Source organism: Corvus brachyrhynchos, unplaced genomic scaffold (genome assembly GCF_000691975.1).
Source record: "Corvus brachyrhynchos isolate BGI_N302 unplaced genomic scaffold, ASM69197v1 scaffold115, whole genome shotgun sequence".
In the NCBI taxonomy this organism is placed as follows: Eukaryota; Metazoa; Chordata; class Aves; order Passeriformes; family Corvidae; genus Corvus; species Corvus brachyrhynchos.
Window position 1 is genome coordinate 12,740,973 of NW_008239553.1, and position 21,449 is coordinate 12,762,421.

Here is a 21,449-nt window from a genome sequence, read left to right on the forward strand (position 1 = left end):
CTCAGAGATGTCCCTGCTCCTCTGTTTAGGATGCTTTGAACTACAGGTGAACGAGTTTGAAGTTTGTACAGCAGCTCCTACATTTTGTCTATCTGACAGTAGAATAATCCTCATTAAGAAAACTTGCAGTGGTTATTAAAGAAAAGACAGAGAAGAGAACAAGATGAACTATTTCAAGGTTTTCTTCTGTTCTTTTCTATTGGACCTAGGGTCTTTTCATTTCTATTTAGATTCCTAGATAACAAATTGATTAGTGTTCTGTAAGCACCTGAGTAAATTAATTCTTGTTCAAGAATGATGGAAACGTTACTCTCTAAAAGTGTCCGGTTAAGAGGAGAGGGCCATAAATCCAGACCCATTTAATGTAGACAGGGCTCCAGTGATGGCTATATGACCATGCCCCAAAAGTTCATTAAGAAGGAGGCTTGCTGCAAAGAGAGACATGAACAAACACTTAAGGCAGGAAAATAAGTCACCTGGTGATGTTTGAGCTCCAAACACTTGTTAATGTACCATCGTTATTTTCCTGGCATCCTTTCATTTGGCACTTTGCTGGATTAAGTCAGTATCATACTATGTTGATAACCATCTGTTTATGCTACAGTTGTGCCTTGTTTCATACTGTTCTCATGCTGCTCAATTATATTGCTGCTTATGCTTGTATATGATCCATGGATAAGCAAAAGATTTCTGTCATAGGGGTTATTAGTTGACAGCCTTTTTAATCAGAAAAAAACCCATAATCTTATTTATGCATTTTTAAGGATGTGGTTTGTAAACATGCATAGAAATTTGAAGCCATAATGACATTGTGTCCTGATTCAAAATATTCAATTGCTAGTTGAGGTGAGGCAAAAGTCTCTGATGTGCATCCTAGGAAAAAACCCTTTCTTTAAATGGAAGGGTTTGCAGAATTTGAGTAGGTGCTTCTGCAGTCTTTTCATAGCTATTTTTTCAAAAGAAGCATAATGGAGAACCATAAAAAATTAATCTCACCTGAAAAAAACCTACCTTCCTGTAAAATATCCTATTATATTTTTCCTTGCATGACTCCGTACCATCACTCTTCTCTAAAAACAATTATAAATATATCTCTGTGTTTTTACAGAACTGACTTTCCATATGATAAGCATATTATATAAGAAGATGGCCCAGAACAGATACACACTTTACAACACTTTCAATGGCCATCTCCTGGTGAAGTTACAGCCAAATATCTGCACATTTTGAAAGAACTGCTTTACTAATACGATAAAGAATATAAGGTAAAGAATTGCAAATCACACAAATGTAAAACATCACCCTCACTCCTCTTGGCTTTCTTCCAGCCCTTCCCCCATCCAGAAAGTACCAGCGTTACTTCACCATTGTAATTTTGGAATGCTTATCCAGGGCTTATTCATATGATAGTAGGCAGAGCAAGATGAAACAGCTGGTCTGAAACCAAGGACACAACAAAAGTTATGTCTGGCATTAGTCTGAATGAGATAAGGGGGTTTTGTTCTGTTTTGTTTTATTAAGAATGAGTCACCATTTACTTATGCATTTGAAACACTTTACCTGAATGCTTTACCATTTTACCAGGAAAATTCCTGCCCAACAGCTCACTTAGCACAGCTTGAAAGCCCATAATCCTAAATAAAACCAGTTGCTCTCCAGGTACTCAGACCCCTGATCTGGAAGAACTGGATGGAGAGCAGAATGAAGCCCCCATAACCCAAGGGGAAATGCCCAGTGACCTGCTTGGCCACTTAGACACACACACAAGTCTGCGGGGCCAGGTGGGATCCACCCGAGGGCACTGAGGGAGCTGTCAGAAGAGCTCACTGAGCCACTGCCCATCAGCTACCTGCAGCTCTGGTCAGCCAGGGAGGTCCCAGGTGACAGGAACCTGGCAAATGTGACACCAGCTACAAGGGCCAGAGGAGAATCTGGGCAGCTACAGGCCTGTCATCCTGACCTTGGTGCTGGGGAAGGTCATGGAGCAGACCATCCTGAGTTCCATCACAGGCACATGCGGGACAACCAGGGGATCGGGCCCAGCCAGCATAGGTATATGAAAGCAGGTCCTGCTTAACCATCCTCATCTCCTTCTATGACAAAGTGACCCGCTTAGTGGATGAAGGAATGTCTGTGGATGTCATCTACCTAGACTTTAGTAGAGCTTTTGACAGTTTCCTACAGCATTCTCATAGAGCAATTGGCTTCCCATGGTGCAGAAGGGTGTACTGGTTGCTAGGTGAACACTGTGTGGGTGGCCGGGCCCAGAGAGTGGTGGTGAGTGGTGCTAAAACCAGTAGGTGACCAGCCACCAGTGGTGCTCCCCAGGGTTCAGTATTGGGGCCAGACCTATTTAATGTCTTCATCGATTGTCTGGACAAGAGGATCAAGTGCACCACCATTCAATTTGCAGGCGACAGCAAGTTGGGCAGGAGTGTTGATCTACTGGAGGGTAGGAATGCTCTGCAGAGGGATCTGGACTGGCTGGATTGATGGGCCAATTATATGGGATTCAGTAAGGTGAAGTGCTGGGTTCTGCACTTGCATCTCAACAACCCAGGTAATGATACAGGCTGGGGGAAGAGTTGCTGGGGGTGCTGGGTGACAGCCAGCTGAACATGATCCAGAAGTCCAGGTGGCCAAGAAGGCCAATGGCATCCCAGCCTGTATCAGGAACATTGTCGCCAGCAGGACCAGGAAAGTGATTGTCCCCCCTGTACTCAGCACTGGTGAAGCCACACCTTGAATCCTGTGTCCTTTTCTGGGCTCCTCCATACAAGAAGGACACTGAGACACTGGAGCACGCCCAGAGAAGGGCAACAAGGCTGGTGAAGGGTCTGGAGCACAAGTCTGATGACGAGTGTCTGAGGGAGCTGGACTTGTTTAGCCTGGAGAAAAGAAAATTCAGAACAGACTTCATTGCTCTCTACAGCTCCCTGAAAGGAGGCTGTAGGTGGGTAGAGACTGGTCTCTTCTCGCAGGTAACAAGTGACAGAACAAGAGGAAATGGCCTCAAGTAGTGCCAAGGGAGGTTTAGACTGGGTATCAGGAAAAAATGTCATCACAGAAAGGGTTGTCAAGCATTGGGACAGGCTGCTCAGGGAAGTGATGGAGTTTCCACCCCTGGAGGTATTTAGAAGACATGTAGATGTGGTACTTGTGGACATGGTTTAGTGGTGGACTTGGCAGTGCTGGGTTAATGGTTGCACTCGATGATCTTAAAGGTGTGTTCCAATCTAAATGATTCTGGGATTCTAAATGCTCTTCCTTGAAAATAGCACAGGAAAACACTGATTTGTTATAACATAACACTTCTACATGCATTTCCCATCCGGTAATTTCAAAACGTGTTACAGAGATTAACACAATGCTATGAGTCTCACAAATCCCTTGAAAATTATAAAATAAACCAGGCCCATATAAGTTGCCATACCAGATCTGGCCAGTGTCTCATTTAATCCAGCACCCTGCCTCCAATGGACAAGAACAAAATGTTAAATATAGCATGGCAATGTATTTAACCCTACCATGCTGACCCCCAAAGACAGCTGAGGACACATGAAAAACAAGTATGCTGACTCCAGTTCAGGAAAAGATAATGATACACATAGGGGTAACTGAGGAGTCTGATAGTTGCTAGGGCAGCCCCATTGGTTTTGGCCGAAACTCAAAGGGTCTGCATGTTTATGTATGCGTTTCAGGAAAATAAATGTCATGGTTAACTACTTATAAGAATGCTTAGGGAGAACCATGTATCAGTATCCATAAAGATAATTCCCTTCAGGAAGGCACTTGTGCGAAACAATTAACTTTTCCCATGTTCTCACATGTTCTTATGCCACTGTGCTGCTGCTAAAATTGTACAGCTCAGTCCCACCTCAGCAGCTAAAAGATTCCTGCTATTGTCCACGCTTGTGGGTTTTGGTGACATAATGAATTTAAATGCAGACTGGAAATCTCTTTCAGCCCTCCCCCAGGAGTGTTGCTTCTGTCCTGGAGAAAATAAAAACCAGAACCCTGGAGGCTAGAAGGAAGCAAATGAGCAAAGTTCATCTGTTTGTTCAGAAAGCTGTTCCTATCCTAGCAATAAAGCAAACCTAACTGATTTTCAGGCAGGCAGGACATCCCAGAAAGTTCATTACTTTGCGGAACTGGCTGCTGTCTTATTAATGTTCACCAGACACAGGAAGGGTGGGGTGGAAATAGGGATAGTTGGCTGGAAAATATCTACTGGACAAACAAAATAAAGGCATTTTTTACTTAATATATAAAAAAATCCCAGCTGTGTAGGAACTCTATGTTCAATTTCCTAAGGTTTGTTACATACTTGTTCTGCCACCTGCTGCCCTGGCATTCCCCAAGGTTTCAGGCACAGGGACTATGTCCATGAGTTTTCCCAGAAACAAATACTGCATGAGCAAGAACAAGCATCTGGCAGCCCAGTGGGCTGTCCAGGAGATACCATAGCTCTGGAAAGCAGCTTGCTTGAATCCTCCTGAAAGATCACATCATCACTCCATGTTTTGAAGAATACCACCCTTGGCCCAGTGCTTCTCAAGGGGTGCTTTTTCTCTTGATGGGTGGGATTCTGCAGCAAGGATTAGCACACTGGCTTTACTACCTTGGAAGTCAGATATAACGAGGGAAAGTCCCTCAGGCTGTCACCACTGCTCCAGCTCCTCCAGGGAAAGAAAGAGGGAAAGTAGATCTAGAAAGAGAATATTCTGGAGATCAAGTGAGTGACTAAAGAATGAATTCCACCTTTTGAAAGAACAAATTGTATCCACTGTGGAAGGGAAAGGGAGGTGTATGTCCGGTGGAAGCAAGGTCAGGTGACATTGGAAAGAAGAATACAGAAATGCTGCTCGCCATGGTAGGGGGAAAATTCATGTGGTCAAAGCTCAACTGGAGATGAAGCAGGCCAGAACTGTGGGGGACAATAAAAAGAGTATTTTCAAATACATTAATGGCAAAAGGCAGTGTAGAAATAACATCATCCCATTCCAGAATGAAGATTGTCACCTCGCAAAAAGGGATGTGGACAAGGCAGAGGTGTTTAAATGCATTCTTCGCCTCTGTCTTCAACATGGATGATGTGCCACAGGGGCCTCTAGCCCTGAGCTGAATGATCAATGATGAATGATCAATCTCCCAATTGTGTGGGATCTGCTGCTCCAGCTGGATCCCTACAAATCTATGGGGCCTGATGGGACTCATCTGAGGAGCCAGCTGATGTCATCACAAAGCCCCTCTCAATGATTTTCAGCAGTCTTGGGAATCCTGAGAGGTCCCAGCTGATAGAAGGCTGGTGAACATTATGCTGATTTTCAAGAAGGGCAAGAAGGAAGACCCCAGAAACTACAGGCCTGTCAGTCTTAATTCAGTGCCAGGTAAAATCATGGAAAAGATTATTCTGGGAAGTACCGAAAAACACCTGGAAAACAATGCAGTCATTGACCACAGCCAGCACGGCTCCATAAGGGGGAAGTCCTGCTTGTCAAACCTGATTTCCTTCTACAACAGGGTAACCCACCTAAATGACCTAGGAAAGCCAGCAGATGTAATCTTCTTGGACTTCAGCAAAGCTTTCAGTATCTTGTTGGACAAATTGTCCAGGCCACAGATGGATAAACACATCACGCGCTGGGTGAGCAACGGGCTCACAGGTCAGGCGCACAGTTATAGGTAATGGGGTGACACCAGAGTGGGGTTCTGCAGGGCTCCATCCTCGGCCCTGTGCTCTTCAACATCTTCATTAATGACTTGGCCACAGGATTCAAAGGAATACTAAGTAAGTTTGCCAGTGGCACTAAATTGTGAGGAGCTGCTGACTCCCTCGAAAGCACAGAGGCCCTGCAGAGAGACCTCAACAAATTAGAGAGATGGGAAATCACCAACTGTATGAAGTTTCTACAATTCTATGAAAACACAGCTTATTCCCTGTCCAGTATTGATTCTGTAAGGTTAAAAACATGAAAAAGCAGGAAAAACTAGGTTTTGAAATGACTTTTCACACAAATCTCTGGACCAACTGTGTGCTTTCAGTAATTTCCTGGGGCAAAATTTCACTTTAAAACCAAGACTACAGATAATCACAGGTTTCTGGTTCTTTTTTATTTTTGGTTGGTTTTGGTTTTTTCTTTTAAATACAGTCACATGAGAATTTGTAAATGTGATTACTGATTTGGTCATTTTTGAATCTTCATGTTAAGCTTCCTTAAAAAGTGCTGGCTTTCAAAGCACTGATATCTAATACCTCCTGGCAGAACCACTTTACGATGACTGAAATAGCATCTCAAGATCTGAGGCACCTTTATTCACAGTCCATTTCTGAAAGTGGGTATAAAGCAGTTATAAAGGAGCATATGTGTGTAAAACTATAGTAATTTGATCAATACAGTGCTGCGACAGGTAGGGTAACTCTAGATGCCTTCCTCTAACTGGAAACTGCATGTCTAGTTGAAAGATTTCTATGAGTTTAAGAAAAGGGAATTTATCTGAAAAAAGGACGCAGGTATCAGCAACAGGAAAATACCTACAGGACATCATGGACATATCACATTTCAGTCATGGACTTCACAGGGGCATCACTATGTCACACTTTGCTTCAAATTACTTTGGTTTTAATAACATATGCTAACATTTACTTTAAGGTTGTTTTTCTTCACTGTAGCTTTAGTTCCTTTGCTTAATTGAAACAGAATGAGCCCATAGCTTCACTTGTAAGCAAGGTGGTGCACCTGATAAATTCAGTCAGGAAGAGAGGAAAACTCTACTAAGCAGACCATAATTTTAAAGGCTTGAACACAACTTTTCATATACCTACGATCTATTACTTCTCAAACAAAATCAGGAAAAACTACACGTAATATCTGAATGTTCTTTAGGAAAACTGCTCCCTTTTTCCACCACCAGAGGAATGTTCTTAATCCATTTTAGCTGACATTGTGCATCATGAAGTAGCACAGAGCCCAGTTTCTGCCCTTTACCCTCTGCCAACTCCACTTCTCATGTAACTCCAAAGTGATCCAGGAAATTTATGAACAGCTTTGTATTTTGCAGAACTTAGTATTTCTGTAAAAAAGGACATTACAGACTAGAATAAGAAGCAGTACGTAAGAAAATTTCTAAGACCAGCAGCAGTAAGAGTATCTTTCTATGCATAGCCTTTAGAAGTAAGTACAGAAGATGCATTTTCTACCTGCATTTGACCCATTTAACCTTCTACCTCAAAGTCCAGAGGACTACTGCTGCTTCAAAGTGCCCGCTACTTGAAGAAACAGGAGTGCTATCATTATAATTTTACTTCTAATAAATAAATTTCTAATAAAACAGGATGGCTTCCTCTCCTCTGGCTCTAAAGACTGCAATCTAAAAGCGAGAAACCTTGTGTTGTGGCAGCAAACGCAGAAGCACCAATTTGGATGCACGTGGGTAGTAATGGTACAGGAGTAAAATGGTACAAATACCGTGTAGCAATTTTTCTGACAGCTCTCTAACTGGCAGAAAATCAATAACATTAAGACTGAGGGTCACAGCCTTTGGAAAGAGTTACATCAACGCAAAAACAGAACAGACAAAGCCAAAAGAGAGCATAACCACAGATATCCTAAGGGAGAGATGAAATCATGCATTATGATGTTTTTGAAAACAAAAAAAATGTCATTCCCTCAATCATATCCCAAATGTCTTGTCTCCTAGTTTTTCATTTTTTAAATTAAGAGGTGGAGACTGCAGTAAAAGATGTTACTATATTTCACTTAAAAGCATAAAGTCTCTCAGTGAAAAGGGTAACTATTCTCATATTCACAGGCATACCTCTGGGAAATTGGTACCATACTTACCGCTCAAAGTTAAGCTTGCTGGTGCAGGCAGCAAACTTCTACTCACAAACAGCAGTCACAGAAAACAGAGTGCTCCCTATCCTAACAGTCACAGCTGGAACTGGGCACGAAGAGTGGATGGCATGACAGCAAAACAACCATGGCAGTGAAAAGACTATGTTTCTACTCCTCTCCTAAATAAAATTCCTGTGCAGGAAAGCACTTTAAGGATTACCTTTCATCTCTACAATGTAGAATGCTCTAAAGGCTCAAGAAACTTGTATGCCTGTACCAACTGTGACTCAGAAAAGCCCATCCTAACACACAGAGGCACTGGAGTGCTGGTCATCCCTTAAAAACAAAGGACGCTGACTGATCCGCACCCTAATAAGCAACTGGGCTCTCGAGTGCCAAGTTTTTCAACACACAGTTTTCAACATAACCAGAGAGGCTGAAGGACACAGCCCATCTGACTGCTGCTGTACCTTTATTTAAATTCTCTATTTTGTTAAGTTCTCACCTGTCTTGTCGGCAAGTCATGGTATTGTAGAATGAGCCTGGTGTTGACGCTGTGACTCCACGTGTTGCCAAGGGCTGCTGTCACACAACCAGAATCCCTCTTCCCACTTACAGAAGACCCTGAAGATAAATATGACAGAAACTGCATCAAGACTGTGGCACAGAAAAGGGTTCAGCATTGAAACTTCATCAGTCATCTCTGATTATCCTAAGCTTGGTAATTACAAATGGCACATTAATAGATGGCACTGCTGCATTTATTTCCTACCTTTCTGATTTATTTATACAACTGTAGTGTGAGTTCTCCATCTTAACCTCTGATATCAATGAAAAGTGCCAAGAATTAAGGAGATGTTGCAAAGTATTACCTACCTTCTTGGAGAGACCAGTATATTTTCTAAATATGTAGGGGTGCATGATGCATGTGGGACACTTGCCTATTCCTCTTTAACTACTCTATCCCCATGCAAACCAGCTTTCTCTGGGCACAGATGAGAGGGAAGCAGGCCAGCAGAGTCACAGTGTATAATGACATAACAAAAAGGGAATCTAAAGGAGCAGAATGTGCTACCACAATACTCTGACCTAAAAATCAGAATACTGATTCATGCCCTCAGACATCTACACTTCTCCTAAGATTTGCAAAGAAGAGAGGCCCTTAGCTGTAATTACCATTCTGCTGTCCCTGAAATAATTTGAACTTTATACAACCCTGAAGGAAAATGGACTTTGCTGGAATCAGCAATGACAACATAAAGAAGTGTTTCCAATAATGCCACATGATGCAGATTGCTTAACTGCCATTGCACCTGAGCTTTCTCAGACTGAAACCAGAGAACCACACATGTAGGCAGGTAGGTGCCTAAGACCTTCATCTTTACTTATTGTAAATTCTGTGTAAGGTGAACAAATTGATGGGTAACTTGTTTGCACTTCAAATAATACTTCAAGAACAAAGAAAGACAGACAAACCCCTGAAACTGAGAAACAAGATCCTAGTTGTTATGTGGGTATAAATGATCATGTGCAGTTTGAAAACTTAACTGTTTGAGGTAGACAGTCCATACTGTTAAAAAGCCATGAGTGAATGAGACACAGATTTAAAGTCAGGTAACTTCCTGTCATCTATCAGGCAACAAACAAAATTGCTTTCCCGGGGCAGTTGCGAAAACCTTGTCAACTAAGTCAGTGAAAGACCAGACACTGCAATAAAGTGGTCTTATGTTTCTATCAAAATGATCTGTAATGCAACAGTTAATGTTGAAATCTAAATTATAAGTACTAGCAAAACTGTACTGAGATAACAAAGTCACCTTGTAGCCCAGAAGAGCTTCTGGAAGATTCAGGTTTAAAACACTTCATTACTTTTACATTTGCAAGGAAGTGGGCTTTGTTACTTCCCTCCCACCTGCCCTTCTAACTATTCAGAGCAAAAGCATAATTTCTTGATTCACTAAAGATTTTATTTTGGAAAAATACTCAGTAAAGAATAAGACCAAAAGTGTTGACATGTAATGATAATCATTATTTATATCACTGCTGGTAGTTGCAAGCAATGAGGACACTATTAGATTGCACTAGGTAGAGGAGAGCAGCAAGATGGAGAGAAGGGCCTGGGATGATTGCAGTGCACTACAGGATTCAGCTGAAGGCCTCAAGCCTTCCCCAAGTAATAAAAGGTTCAATTAACATCAACTGGATTTGGATTAGGTCTTTAAATGTTTAAGGTCTACGAAAGAAATGAGTGGAGCGCCTGGTTCAAGCCAATAGTTTGACAAGAGTCTGGACTCTGAAACTATCTGAATTACTTCCCACATCACAGGAGTTCACTGGGACAAACACAATACCTGCCTCTCTGGAACACTTGTTCTAGTCTGAAAACAGGCTACAGTTGTGCCATCCAGCAAGGATGACTGCTTTTTTTGTACTTTAAAAAAATATCTTGATAAGCAGCAAACTTCCACCTGAATAACTCAGCAGAGAAGCATCTAACTGGAACCTTCAGTATTAGGAATGCTATTCTGTTAATTAGTCTAGCCCATCTGTATTGGGAAGGTGGATATGCTAACAAGAATAATTTAGCTTCATCTGTGTTTTGGATTTTATTTTCCAGCTGGAGGAGTGAACACGCTCAAGTGTTAAAACAGAGTGCTGGGAGGTTTGTGTTCCATTCCCTTAAAATGACTCAAAGCAAGTTAATTAAGTTCATTAAGTTCTACAAATTTTTGGGTTTGTGCTAACACCACAAAAGTAAAATGCTATTACTGTACAAACAGGATAATGGAGAATACAAGACACTGAAGCAGCTTTAAAGTCTTGCAAACCTTTCATGGGGAATAAGTTGCAGTCAACACAGACCCTCCCTCCCTACCCTGTTAGAAATCGGTAAGAATCACAAAATTCAAGTGAGGCTGCTAAGTGTGAGTTCTGGTGGGTGCAGAGGTGCTTCCCTCACAGCTGATGTAACTGCACCCCTGTTTAAAGCTAGGAGCCACCATTCCAAACGACCAAGAAGCAATTCACGCACCCCTGCTTGTGGGCCCCTCACTACAGAGGGCCCAGACATTGCAGAAGTAGCTAGTGTTGGCATAAAACAGTCACAAAATTCACACCCAAACTTCCCTCAAATCATGTGTCTTTGCTATTAGGTAACAGAAGGGGGAACATCTCACTGTTGCAATCCTGGGCCAGGCATTTAAGTGGTTAAAAGTCTGGGACCTGCTGCTATTACACTATGGAGATATCACTCCATAGCAATTCCTAATTCTGCATTCCTTCAGGCCTAAAACCTGTCCCAAAGTGAACAGAAATGCTATATGTGTAAGGTTTGTGGCAGAACAAGCTAATTGCTGTAATTTATTTTATTTTCATATACAGGAGAAAGTATACGGTACCATACTGTGTCAGCCCCTATCTGAAGGGGGCAAATCCTCTTCTGTGAAGTTATTAAAATTTATGACTTTGGTGCAAAGTAGTTAGTAAATCTGGAGCAAATTTACAGCAAAGACTTTTTACAGGGTGGAAAGGAATGCCTCTCTGGAAAGGTTTCCATTTTATAAGGGATCCTCCTGCAAACTGATGCATTAGACAGATAGAGAGGTAAAACAAGAAGCGAAGCAAACAGAGGAGGAAGCAGCGCCAGCTTTGCAAAGAAGTTCAAGGGCAGTGACAACACATGCTGCATTCCTTCTTCTTGCTCTAAACATAAAAAGATAGTAAATGTCTCAGAGGAAGGAAAGAGGATATGTTAAGAAAACAGATTTATGTTGAAACATGGCCTTAAAAAAACCTTGGACTTATCTTTTCTGTTATTTCAACCACTACTTAGACATTAATGAACTGGACAAAGGAAGTGGATAAATAACACTGTTCAGAGAGAGTGATTTTTTTTTTCAGCATGCATTGCCTTGTGCTTCCAAACCCTGGTATTTTCACACTTAGAGATGGGAGTATCAGACCAACAGTCGCCCAAGAAGAAAACAGGATTATAAGACTTTGCTCTCTGCTCAGAGGTCCCCAAATTCTCCAACCTGAACCACTTCAGAGTGGTATGGAATGCTTCCACAGCACCTGCAGTGTGCAGTCAGCTGATGTGCAGCAGTTCCAGTCTCTCCAGTCTGCTTAAAGCCAGTCCTTACTCCAGACACTGCTGGCATGATGATTTCTGTTCAGGACACAGGTGATACAGGGAGTGCAGGGACTAGGGAAAGTAAGAAAATAGAGCTGACATACAGATGAGAGAAAGGTGACAGATCTCAGTATATGGATGCAGTAAGGCAGTGGGTGTCCAGAAGCACAGAGATGGGATCCTAGCATGGGGAGGTGAAGGTGAATGTTATAAGGCTGGAAGAAGATGTCTGAACAACTCTCTGCTTTCTGTATCAGGTCCACCGCTAGTAAAATGGGTGATTTCAATTCCTGTAAACACTCCCTCCTTCCTCACACAAAAAAAAGTAGCATGAAACTAATCTTCAAAGGGCACATCAGCAGGCAGGCCAAGGAATGCATGAGATGCGTATTCTACTGCCTCCTGTGAAAGTGAACTTTTCAGAGCGCTGGCAGAGACACCAGCAGACATCGTATCTGTTCTGGACTGCAAGCACAGAGGAGGAACTGGCTGCTTCACTCTCACTGAACAGCTGTCACAAGTGAAAATAAAGCTGCTTGTGGTCTGAGTCAAATGCAAAGTAAATGCCTCTCCACAACCAGGGGAAAAACAAAGAAGAAAGCGTGACTTCAACTGAGGCCCACAGTGCTGCTTCCAAGCACAAGAGGCTTCTTGCACTGGGCTCCAATGCCCAGGAAGGAGCTGTCAGTAAAACTAGGCCACCACACTTGGCCCTGCTTATACATGAGAGCTAGATTAAATTTGTTTCTCCCTATCAACGCAATCAAAACAAACTTTCTATAAGTAACTTCCCTGTCACTGAGAGGAATGACATCTATAGCCAGGATGTGGAAAGTGGTTTTATTTCACCTTCCATTTTTCACTGGAGGGAACAGCAGGATTAAAGCTATTCTGCTCAATACTGCTTCTGGGATTATCCTGTTGTGTCCAACCAGAGCACTGCAAGTACAGACCTGGCCTCAAAGACCTTCTTGTCCTCTGCATATAAGGTGGTACATTTTAGAGACTAAATCCTCATGTAACCAAGTCCCAGTTGTTGCAAGTATGTTGGAAGGCAATTTAACCATAAAGAGACTTTAGTTCCATTAGTTTCTTATCCTATGAAAATTTGGATAACCACACCAGTATCTTGAATCAAATGAAACAAGCTTCTTAAAACAGATTTTTTAAATGCAAGAAGTCCTTGCAGGCAGAATGTGACTATACCTTGATTAAAAAAACCCAACATGCTCCTTGTTGGTATAACTGCATAGAACAATTAGTTCCACCTTGTCCACATTCTCACATATTGATTTTTTTTCTTTCCAGATGGACATATCATTGCCTGTCAGCTTCATCCCCAACACTGGGCCCCTTGCAATCTCTATCAACTGGTAATTTAAAAATACTTTCTCATCAGATCTTAAAAATGGATCAATGCACTAAATGACAGTGAAATAACAAAACAGTGAAGCAACAAGTCCTCAAATCTTTCAAATCTTAACATCAAACCATCTTGATAAAAGCCTGACCTATCAAAAAGAAGGAAAAAAACTCTCTGGAAGTACAAGGAATATATTTATGAAGAATTAAATGACTGAGCTCAACAAAAACGGCACACCATGCAATAAGAATGAAAGTACTTTGCCTCTCGCTCAGGCTGTGCAGCTTTCCGGTTCACTGGCAGAGCTCAAAGACCACTACTTTTCACCTGCATTGCATTTAGTCTGTATTTTTGGTGCAGATCTCTAACAATGAGACCAGAAGAAGAAAAAAAAATCCCCTTCAACCCCTAATCTATTTTTCCATCATCACCTACTCAGAAAGTACAAGTATAAAAATATGCAATGGTGGAAAAACCCATCACACAATAAAAAACAACCCACAGGACAAACTTATCTGTGAAGCAACTAACCACAGCACTCTGCAAACTTCCACTGCTGGCTTCTGTCATTTTCAGGCCTTCTCCACAGCTTTATCAAGTCAAAAAGTGATTCTGATTCTCTTATCCTGCAGTGGTGACCATCTCACTCTCTGACTAGTCAGCCAAGGTATGTCTCAAAGACTTCCTACAGTCTTTTATTATTTAGGACATACGGCAGGAAAAACAGTTGCTGCTGTAAGAAATTGAGCTTGGCCACAACACTAGCCATGTGAAAATTCTAACTCTTAAAATGCTTATGCTCTTCCATTTATTAAGAGAAGGAATCTGGCAGTTTTACTTCTAAAACCCTCCTAGTTCTAAATCTGTACAAACTACACACACATCCCACCACCACCCCACATTACTTTCAATTTTAATTAAAATTAGGTAGAAATATTTTATCTGCAAGTTGGAATTGTTTAGTAATCAATAACATGTAATTTAGTTTTCCTCTTTTTTCCATAGCATTGTCATCAAAATATACTTAGCAAACAAAGCAATTAAGCGTAAATAATCCCCCAGTTAAAAAAACCCAAACGTGTATCCATGGAAATTGTTTTGATCACCCCTACTTGAGATTGCACTAAACAGGCTCTTTGATTCAGTTGTCATCATCAAGAAACCAAAAATTGCCAGTTATATTGCAAAGTTCTGATGGAGTCAGCAGTGAATGTGATAGAAAGGGAAGGAGCTCACTCCTCATCTCAGACAACAGAGTTTATCTATCTCATATGCCCCAAACAGGTGAGTTTTCACACTTTTTTGTTTACCATATTTATGTATTTATGTGTACACACTCTGGGTGATTTTTGCATGGTTAATCTCATATTAGATCAAGACTAAGGTCCTTTCTGCTGCCTTTTTTTCCAGTCGTTCATTATTTCTGTTGTGACAGCTCCTAGATCTCTTGTCTTCAAGATGCAAACCACTAGACAAACAGAGAACAAAAAGATACTTCCTGACCTAAAGATCTTCTTTTTATGAGAATTGCAGATTACAAGTCTCTTAGCTGCTGATGATTATTCCCCACTTACAAACAGTCTTCCCTAAGGGATGACAGAAAATACACCAAAATATGTGACAGGCCAGAAGAACTGTGTATAAATAAGGACTTTGAGTATGCTCCATGAAACATTAGAAGCCTTTTCAAATACGTAACATTAACCAAAAATTAGGTCTTTCTACCCCCAAAAATCAGCTGGGACCTTCAGACAGCTCAAAATTTAGGAAGGGTCCACCAGAGAACTGGAGAGGTGCTGGTTTACTTTTAATCCCACACCAGCATGCCTGCTGTTACCAGTGTGTTTTACACCAGAAGATCTCATTCCCTCATTGAACTCATTGGTGAGTTCATGCCGATCCTCTTCTGAATTAAGAAACACACATATGCTAGTACTGAGACTCCTGCCTGCTGACCTAAAAAAGGAATTGACATTAAGAAATGAAAAAATCCAGCTGGTCTGATTTCTTGCCAGACAATCTACCAGCCATGACCAAAATGATCAGGTCCCAGGAGATCTGTGGAGGTGGGAAAACAGCTGGTGGTTTACAGCACCTGAAACAGGGCCCAAATCAAGGAATTGTGGAGTTGAGATCCTTGGGAACAAATATTTCTTTTTACTAGTGAAAATGTTCTGCCTCTGTGGCCAGACACCACACCACAAAGTGATGAGTTTCCAGCTCTCAATCATTGCTGCAGTGCTACTGCAAATGACAGAACAAGCAGTGATTTGGTGGGAGGGATGGTGAAAAACAAGTAGAAGAAAGCAGTTAAGTCAATTCCTTTCTGTAACTGAGTATGAATTCTTTACCCCTCAGCTAAACTTTCTTCCCCTTCTAATGGCGGTCTTTGAGAAATTCCCTCCTTTTCTAAAATCTAAAATTATACAAATTTACACCACCTCTCATAGTATCCACAGTTCTCTACCACATTGCTCTCCATTAAAACTTAAAGCAGCTTCTTCTTTTGAACCTCTCCTCTGCAGTCACTTCTTCCTGTCTCCCCAAGACTGGAAAATAAAATCTCAAACCATTAAGCTAAGGGAGGAAAAAAAAAAAAACCAAACCAAACAACCCAGATCCGGAATTTTGCCTGCCTGCACATATAAAGGATGCATAGGTTGAAAAACAAATCTTGCCCAATCATGGCATCTGGCAATGCTAGGGCCCTATGATCCAGAAAATGCTTTTAATTATCACCTCACCAATCATGCTACAAGTTATTGCTGTAATTTTTTTGCTTAAGTTCCCCCAGGGAATAAAACAGATCATGATATTAATCAGAAGGTACGTAGGAGGGAGGGGGCAGAATGCTAGAATTACATGTATGTAGGTCCCTTAAGGCCTGAATAAAGAAATGAGATTTAGAATCCTTCTATCAGAGCAACTGAAGCCTGGCATGGTGCAAGCCTCAGCCCTCTGACCTACACAGCCATGGCATTATCACATCTGATTTTCCCAGGATGGTTAATCTCAGCTGCTAAACTTCATCAGTCTCTGCTAGTGTTTACCCATCATCTGGATTTGCCACTTCCAAACTTTCCAGACTAGAACCAAATAAGCCAGCTGTCACACTCACCCCTCCAACATAACAGCCTGAAGCCTGGAAGCCTAAATGGCTGAATCCCAGAAAGGCAGAACAAAAGCTAATACAGCCGGGGGAGGAGAGTGAGATACAGCTCTGAAACCGCAGTGAGTTTCAGAATGCAGTTCACAGCAATATGGTCATGTTAGAATGCTGTGGTCTGAGATGCAGATTTTACTCCCGCAGTCTGTATTTTTTTACCATAAAATATGTCTTGGTAAAGAAACAGTGCCACGGCAGTTTAGCTTTCATGCCCAGGAAACTGTCACAGTGCAGACAAAAGCAGCAGTACTCCAGGCAAGGCAGGAGCCAGTCTGCAAACCAACCCTAAAATCAGAATCAGGGTGTGGAAGGGTGATGGGGGTAGGAGGGAGAGAGTTTAGTTTCTGTCGCACAATGAGTTCTCCAGCAAAGTGGCAATAAAAGCTCCAATTAGTACAAATTTACCCAGGGTGTTTCTGACACGGCTGCTCATCTCCCGAGGAGCAGGCTGATGGTGTGTGCCTACGTGGCGGACGGAAAAGGACAGTAGGTGTATGCAAGCTGGTTTTCAGTGAGCACTAAGGTCTTCCTTGGTAAAAATATTCTGCTAAGAAGCCACAGAGAGCATTGTGCTGCTACAGTCGGGTCACTGCCAGCACCTGAGTTTGCTCAATTAACACTAGCACTGACAGTCAGCCTACACTGGGGTGGATTTTCTCTATATACCAGTATAAAATGTCTAAATGAATAACAATTTCTGATCACAGCCTAGTTACATGGCTTTGAACTAGTGAATTAACTTATATCTTCTTTTCACTCTGGAGTACAAGAGTATTTTAGTAGTATCTTTTACTTTTAGTAGTATCTTTTCAAATAATTTTCAAATTTAGTGAGTCACAACTTCTTTATACAGAGGGTTGAAACGTGCAATAGTTAAAACTCCACAGGGGGGCTGATAGCCATAAGGACTATGTTTAAAAATCAGTTTTAAATAGTACTTCAGGTTGAGACTGTAATTCAAACTGAGAAAACTGCTTTATTTTGCATGATGACCATCATAATTTCTTGGAAAATTTAGCCTTTAGCGTTCTTAATACTGGTCCCATACATTACAGTTGCAAGAATTCCCTCTAGGTGTAAATAAAAACAACAATCTTAGAGCTGTAAAGCTTGCATCATGAGCCAGAGTTATCAAAACTGAAATTCCAGAAGGAAACAATCCTCTTTCAGCCTGCAACATGGAAACAGAGGTCAGCCAAACATTTAGGGGCTAGAGATGACTGTTTGCAAATTACAGCTGTTGACATCTGGAGTTCAGATTTGGCCAAATGCTTAATAGTATCCATCACAAAAGCTGAACTGGAAGAATGTTTTGGTTGCATGACTAAGAACATAAAAGTTAGAAAACATTAAATGTAAAAAGCCGCTATGTGCAATTTCATCTCTGCCTATCAACCACAGAACAATGGACTCAATTATTTCTCACAATGAGTATCATCACGGTTGACTGTGGCATTTCTTAACTGGCATTTAACCACAAGTCTGCACTTGCCAGTACAGGTTTCTCTGGCTATATCTATTTCTCAGCACAGAGTGGTCTGTGGCACAAGATGAAGGATGCAAACTCTTCTCTGACCAACTATCTTTTGGGCTGGCCCAGCAAACCCTACACACAGACCAAGCAGATGCACCTGAGTACTCAGAGCACCTTCAAAACATGGCTTGGAGTAGCTTCTGAACATGCATTAATTGGGCACTTGCACATTTTTTTAATTACACAGCCAATATACCCATGTATAGAAAATGTGTTCCCTCTCACTATAACATGTATGACAAAACATTTTAGTACATGCAGACACCACAGGGCTCGCTGTTCAGAACTGACTCATCTACAAAGCTGAAAATACATATATATTTATATACTTAGGCACACACACACAGAGGCAGTATAAAACATGTAGGATGTTAAAATGACTGAGGATTACGGGGGTCTGGCTTCACTCTCTGACTGACGCAGACTTTCCAGGAGTTTCTCAGATAGTCAGTCCCTCTCTTCATGGCACAGTCACCCACCCTGAAGCAGAGGAGGTATATGCTTTTTTTCTTCATCTCATTCTCAAAAAAGAATGACTTACTTTCTCTGAATTAAGCAAAAAAAAAAATCAATTTTGGATCACAACCAAGACTGGAAAATTTCATCCCAATAAGCTTTTCTGACTGAAGACAGAGGGTTAGAAGGGAAACAGTTATACAGCCTTAACTATAGGAGGTTCCTTCCGTTCCTGCTACAATGCAAAATATTCCAAGATGTGCCAAATTTTCACGGTAATCTGCATCAGGTAGTGACAGGACATTGAAGTGCTCTGGGGAAGCTAATGCATAAATCCAAAATGAACTTTTGACTGCAGTGACTCTTCTCTCCTGAGATGTATTATATTTTTTAAAGTCAGTGAAAAATAAAAAATTGCAAAATACCACTTTTAATCCTTGGACTACAAAATGGTTGAAACCTCCAGAGGCCAGTCAGGGCCAGAAACAATTTTTTTCCCAGATTTGGGGGGACAGGGAGAGGGCAAAGGGAAAGGGAGAGAGCAAAGAGTGGCTGGTTTCAAATAGCAACATTGTCCAAAAGGGTGAAAGGGAACAGATGGCCATGGAGAATGCAGCCTCAAAGCTCTAAAGAAAAGGGCTATTTTGACAGATCTTGCTGTTTCCTATTCAAGCATGAACACACTGGCATGGAGAGTTAAGATGATACAAGGAACAACCTCTGTTCCCAGCAACTGACTATGGGCAACTGGCCTCTGAAGCTCTCTGAGAAAAACAACATGAGACAGACAGACAAACAGATATGGCAGCAAGCCCAGATCCCAGCCACCAGGAAAGGGAAAAAAAAACAAAAACCAAGAACCAAAAACACCCCGCAAACATCAGAAAGGCTAGAAACAGCTGCCTTTTCCTGGCTCCAGCACAGAGCATTAGAAAGAGCCTGTCCAGCCTTTCTCATCTTCCTTTTTGGTGAAAACTTCTTGAAGGGGTCACCCTCAAGCTGTTGGTCTTTGCCCTGAGGGGAGGTGAAAAAGAGGACAGACCAGAGCTCAAGTCTGGCTCAATGAAACCTGCTTCCTTTAATCACAAAGACCTCCCTCCAGCAAACTATGGCAAACTCTAAACATAAAAACGCATCATTAATGCTGGATTTTTGCATGCAAAAAGGTGGAGAAATTTAAAGTTGTGGCTCCCACAGTATGTGCAATTTTTTTGCATAGAATATAGCAGAAAGCCATTATATCTGACGGCAGAGAAAATTGTACCCGCTGTGGGAAACAATGCTAATGTGTGTCCTGACTTTTCTACTACTCTTACCAAGAGAGTGCATCAACAGCTGTTTCATTCACCAACTCTGGGTATGTGCTATCAGATAGAGATTTCAGTTTTGAAGGACAGCTTCAAATCCATACCCAAAATTTAAAGAGGAACCTGAGCCATTAATTGTAACCAGACTTCACTGTTTCCAAAGTCCATAGAAAAAGAGATGAATCTCAATTTCTGAATTTCTCTCTGATTTCTGTATCATTTTCATGTTTAAGGCAGAGCCTGATGTACTGCCTGTTTCCCAGCCAAAGCTTGCCTATGGGCAGAAGCACGGAGCAATACCTTCCCTTTTCACTGTAGTGATGGCAGTTTCACACAACAGTTACAGGGAGGAAAAGAGGGGGTATATGGTATAAACATTAACTACCTTCACAACCCTTCCCTGAGGCAGGGAAGTGGCTATCATCTCAATTTTAATATTGTCCTTTTTAAAAATCATTGAAGGAAAAAGATAATAAAGAACTATGGGTGCTCACATGCCAAAACTCCAAATGAAGAAATGCAAATGCTACATACTGATCCTATCTGCACCTTTGTTCCCTCATCTGTGAAATAGCATTTGTCTACTTTAGTCAATAAGTAGTAAAAGTGTAGAAAAATAGATACCAGGAACAAACCACCTCAACATCCTTAGCAATCCAAATTATTATTAAAACCATAGTTTTCTACAATATGTAAATAATTGGTAGGGTTTTGTTCGTTTCATGAAGGACAGCCAATGTAGTCATTACTAGTTGTAATTGTTAATTAGTAACTAAATAGATAGGATCTGACTAGTGGAAGTAGTCAAACAATAAATAAAATACCTTATTTTAGGCTAAATCAGATAAATTCTGTTTCTTTTCTTCTTAACCACGAGCTTCCTAAGACTGAGTAACTGCTCCAGGCTATATTTATTAAGGGAAACTCAAATGCAGATTATTGGCTAAGTATCCATAAGTATTGAATTCGTGTATTCAACTTTCTTCCCCATGTTTTCTTGAGTAAAGTCAAGCTAGTACCCCACAGTTTTCATTCTGCTTTACTTTTAATATATGAGTCCTTCTGTTCACTGCAACAGCAACCAATAGTGCTCACAAACCCATTCTGTCTTTCACGTTGCAGGACAGGTGGCCCCTCAGTATATTCCCACACATTCCAAATATTTTAAGTGTTCCACATCTGTTGTCTAAAACATTTTTACTTCCCTGCAAGAACAGTAGGAGATGAAAACAAGAAGTTATATATAACATAGCAACTGAGCTTGTATGCCACATGAGCTCTCTGTCATTTCAACAAGATTATAAATTTCATAAAAGAGCTCAATCTTAATTCGTTATACTACACAGCTATCTTGCAGAGAAGATAACCTGAGAATTAACTTATGACAGCTGTAATAGCCCAGACAATAAAACTGAATCTAGATGTGACTTTTTTCCCCCCAGGTATCTGCTGATTGACAGGAAATTTTTAAAAATTAGAGAATTAAGGTGATTCACACATTTTCTCACCCTACAAACCCCACTATCTGTTTTAAAAAAATAATCAAAACATTTCCCATGTATGTATAAGCAATCTTGGTGGGATTTTTGTAAGCGTTTAGTGTTGGCCTACAGCAGGTATGGAAACACTAAATGTTTGGGGTTTTTTTCCCTA

At 41.2% G+C, this 21,449-nt stretch overlaps 1 protein-coding gene across 4 annotated transcripts in view; it reads right to left on the reverse strand.

Annotated features, from left to right (window-relative positions):
* The window catches only part of RAD51B (RAD51 paralog B), a 434,917-nt gene that overhangs the window by 149,015 nt on the left and 264,453 nt on the right, over nucleotides 1–21,449 (reverse strand). For all 4 annotated transcript variants that reach the window (XR_001864437.1, XM_017741917.1, XM_008639532.2 and 1 more), the window contains exon 10: nucleotides 8,344–8,462. Coding sequence is in view for 3 of the 4 variants with exons in the window: in XM_017741917.1 (XP_017597406.1) it covers nucleotides 8,344–8,462 (119 nt within the window). In the remaining variant the exon portion in view is untranslated. The remainder of the gene's footprint in view (nucleotides 1–8,343; nucleotides 8,463–21,449) is intronic.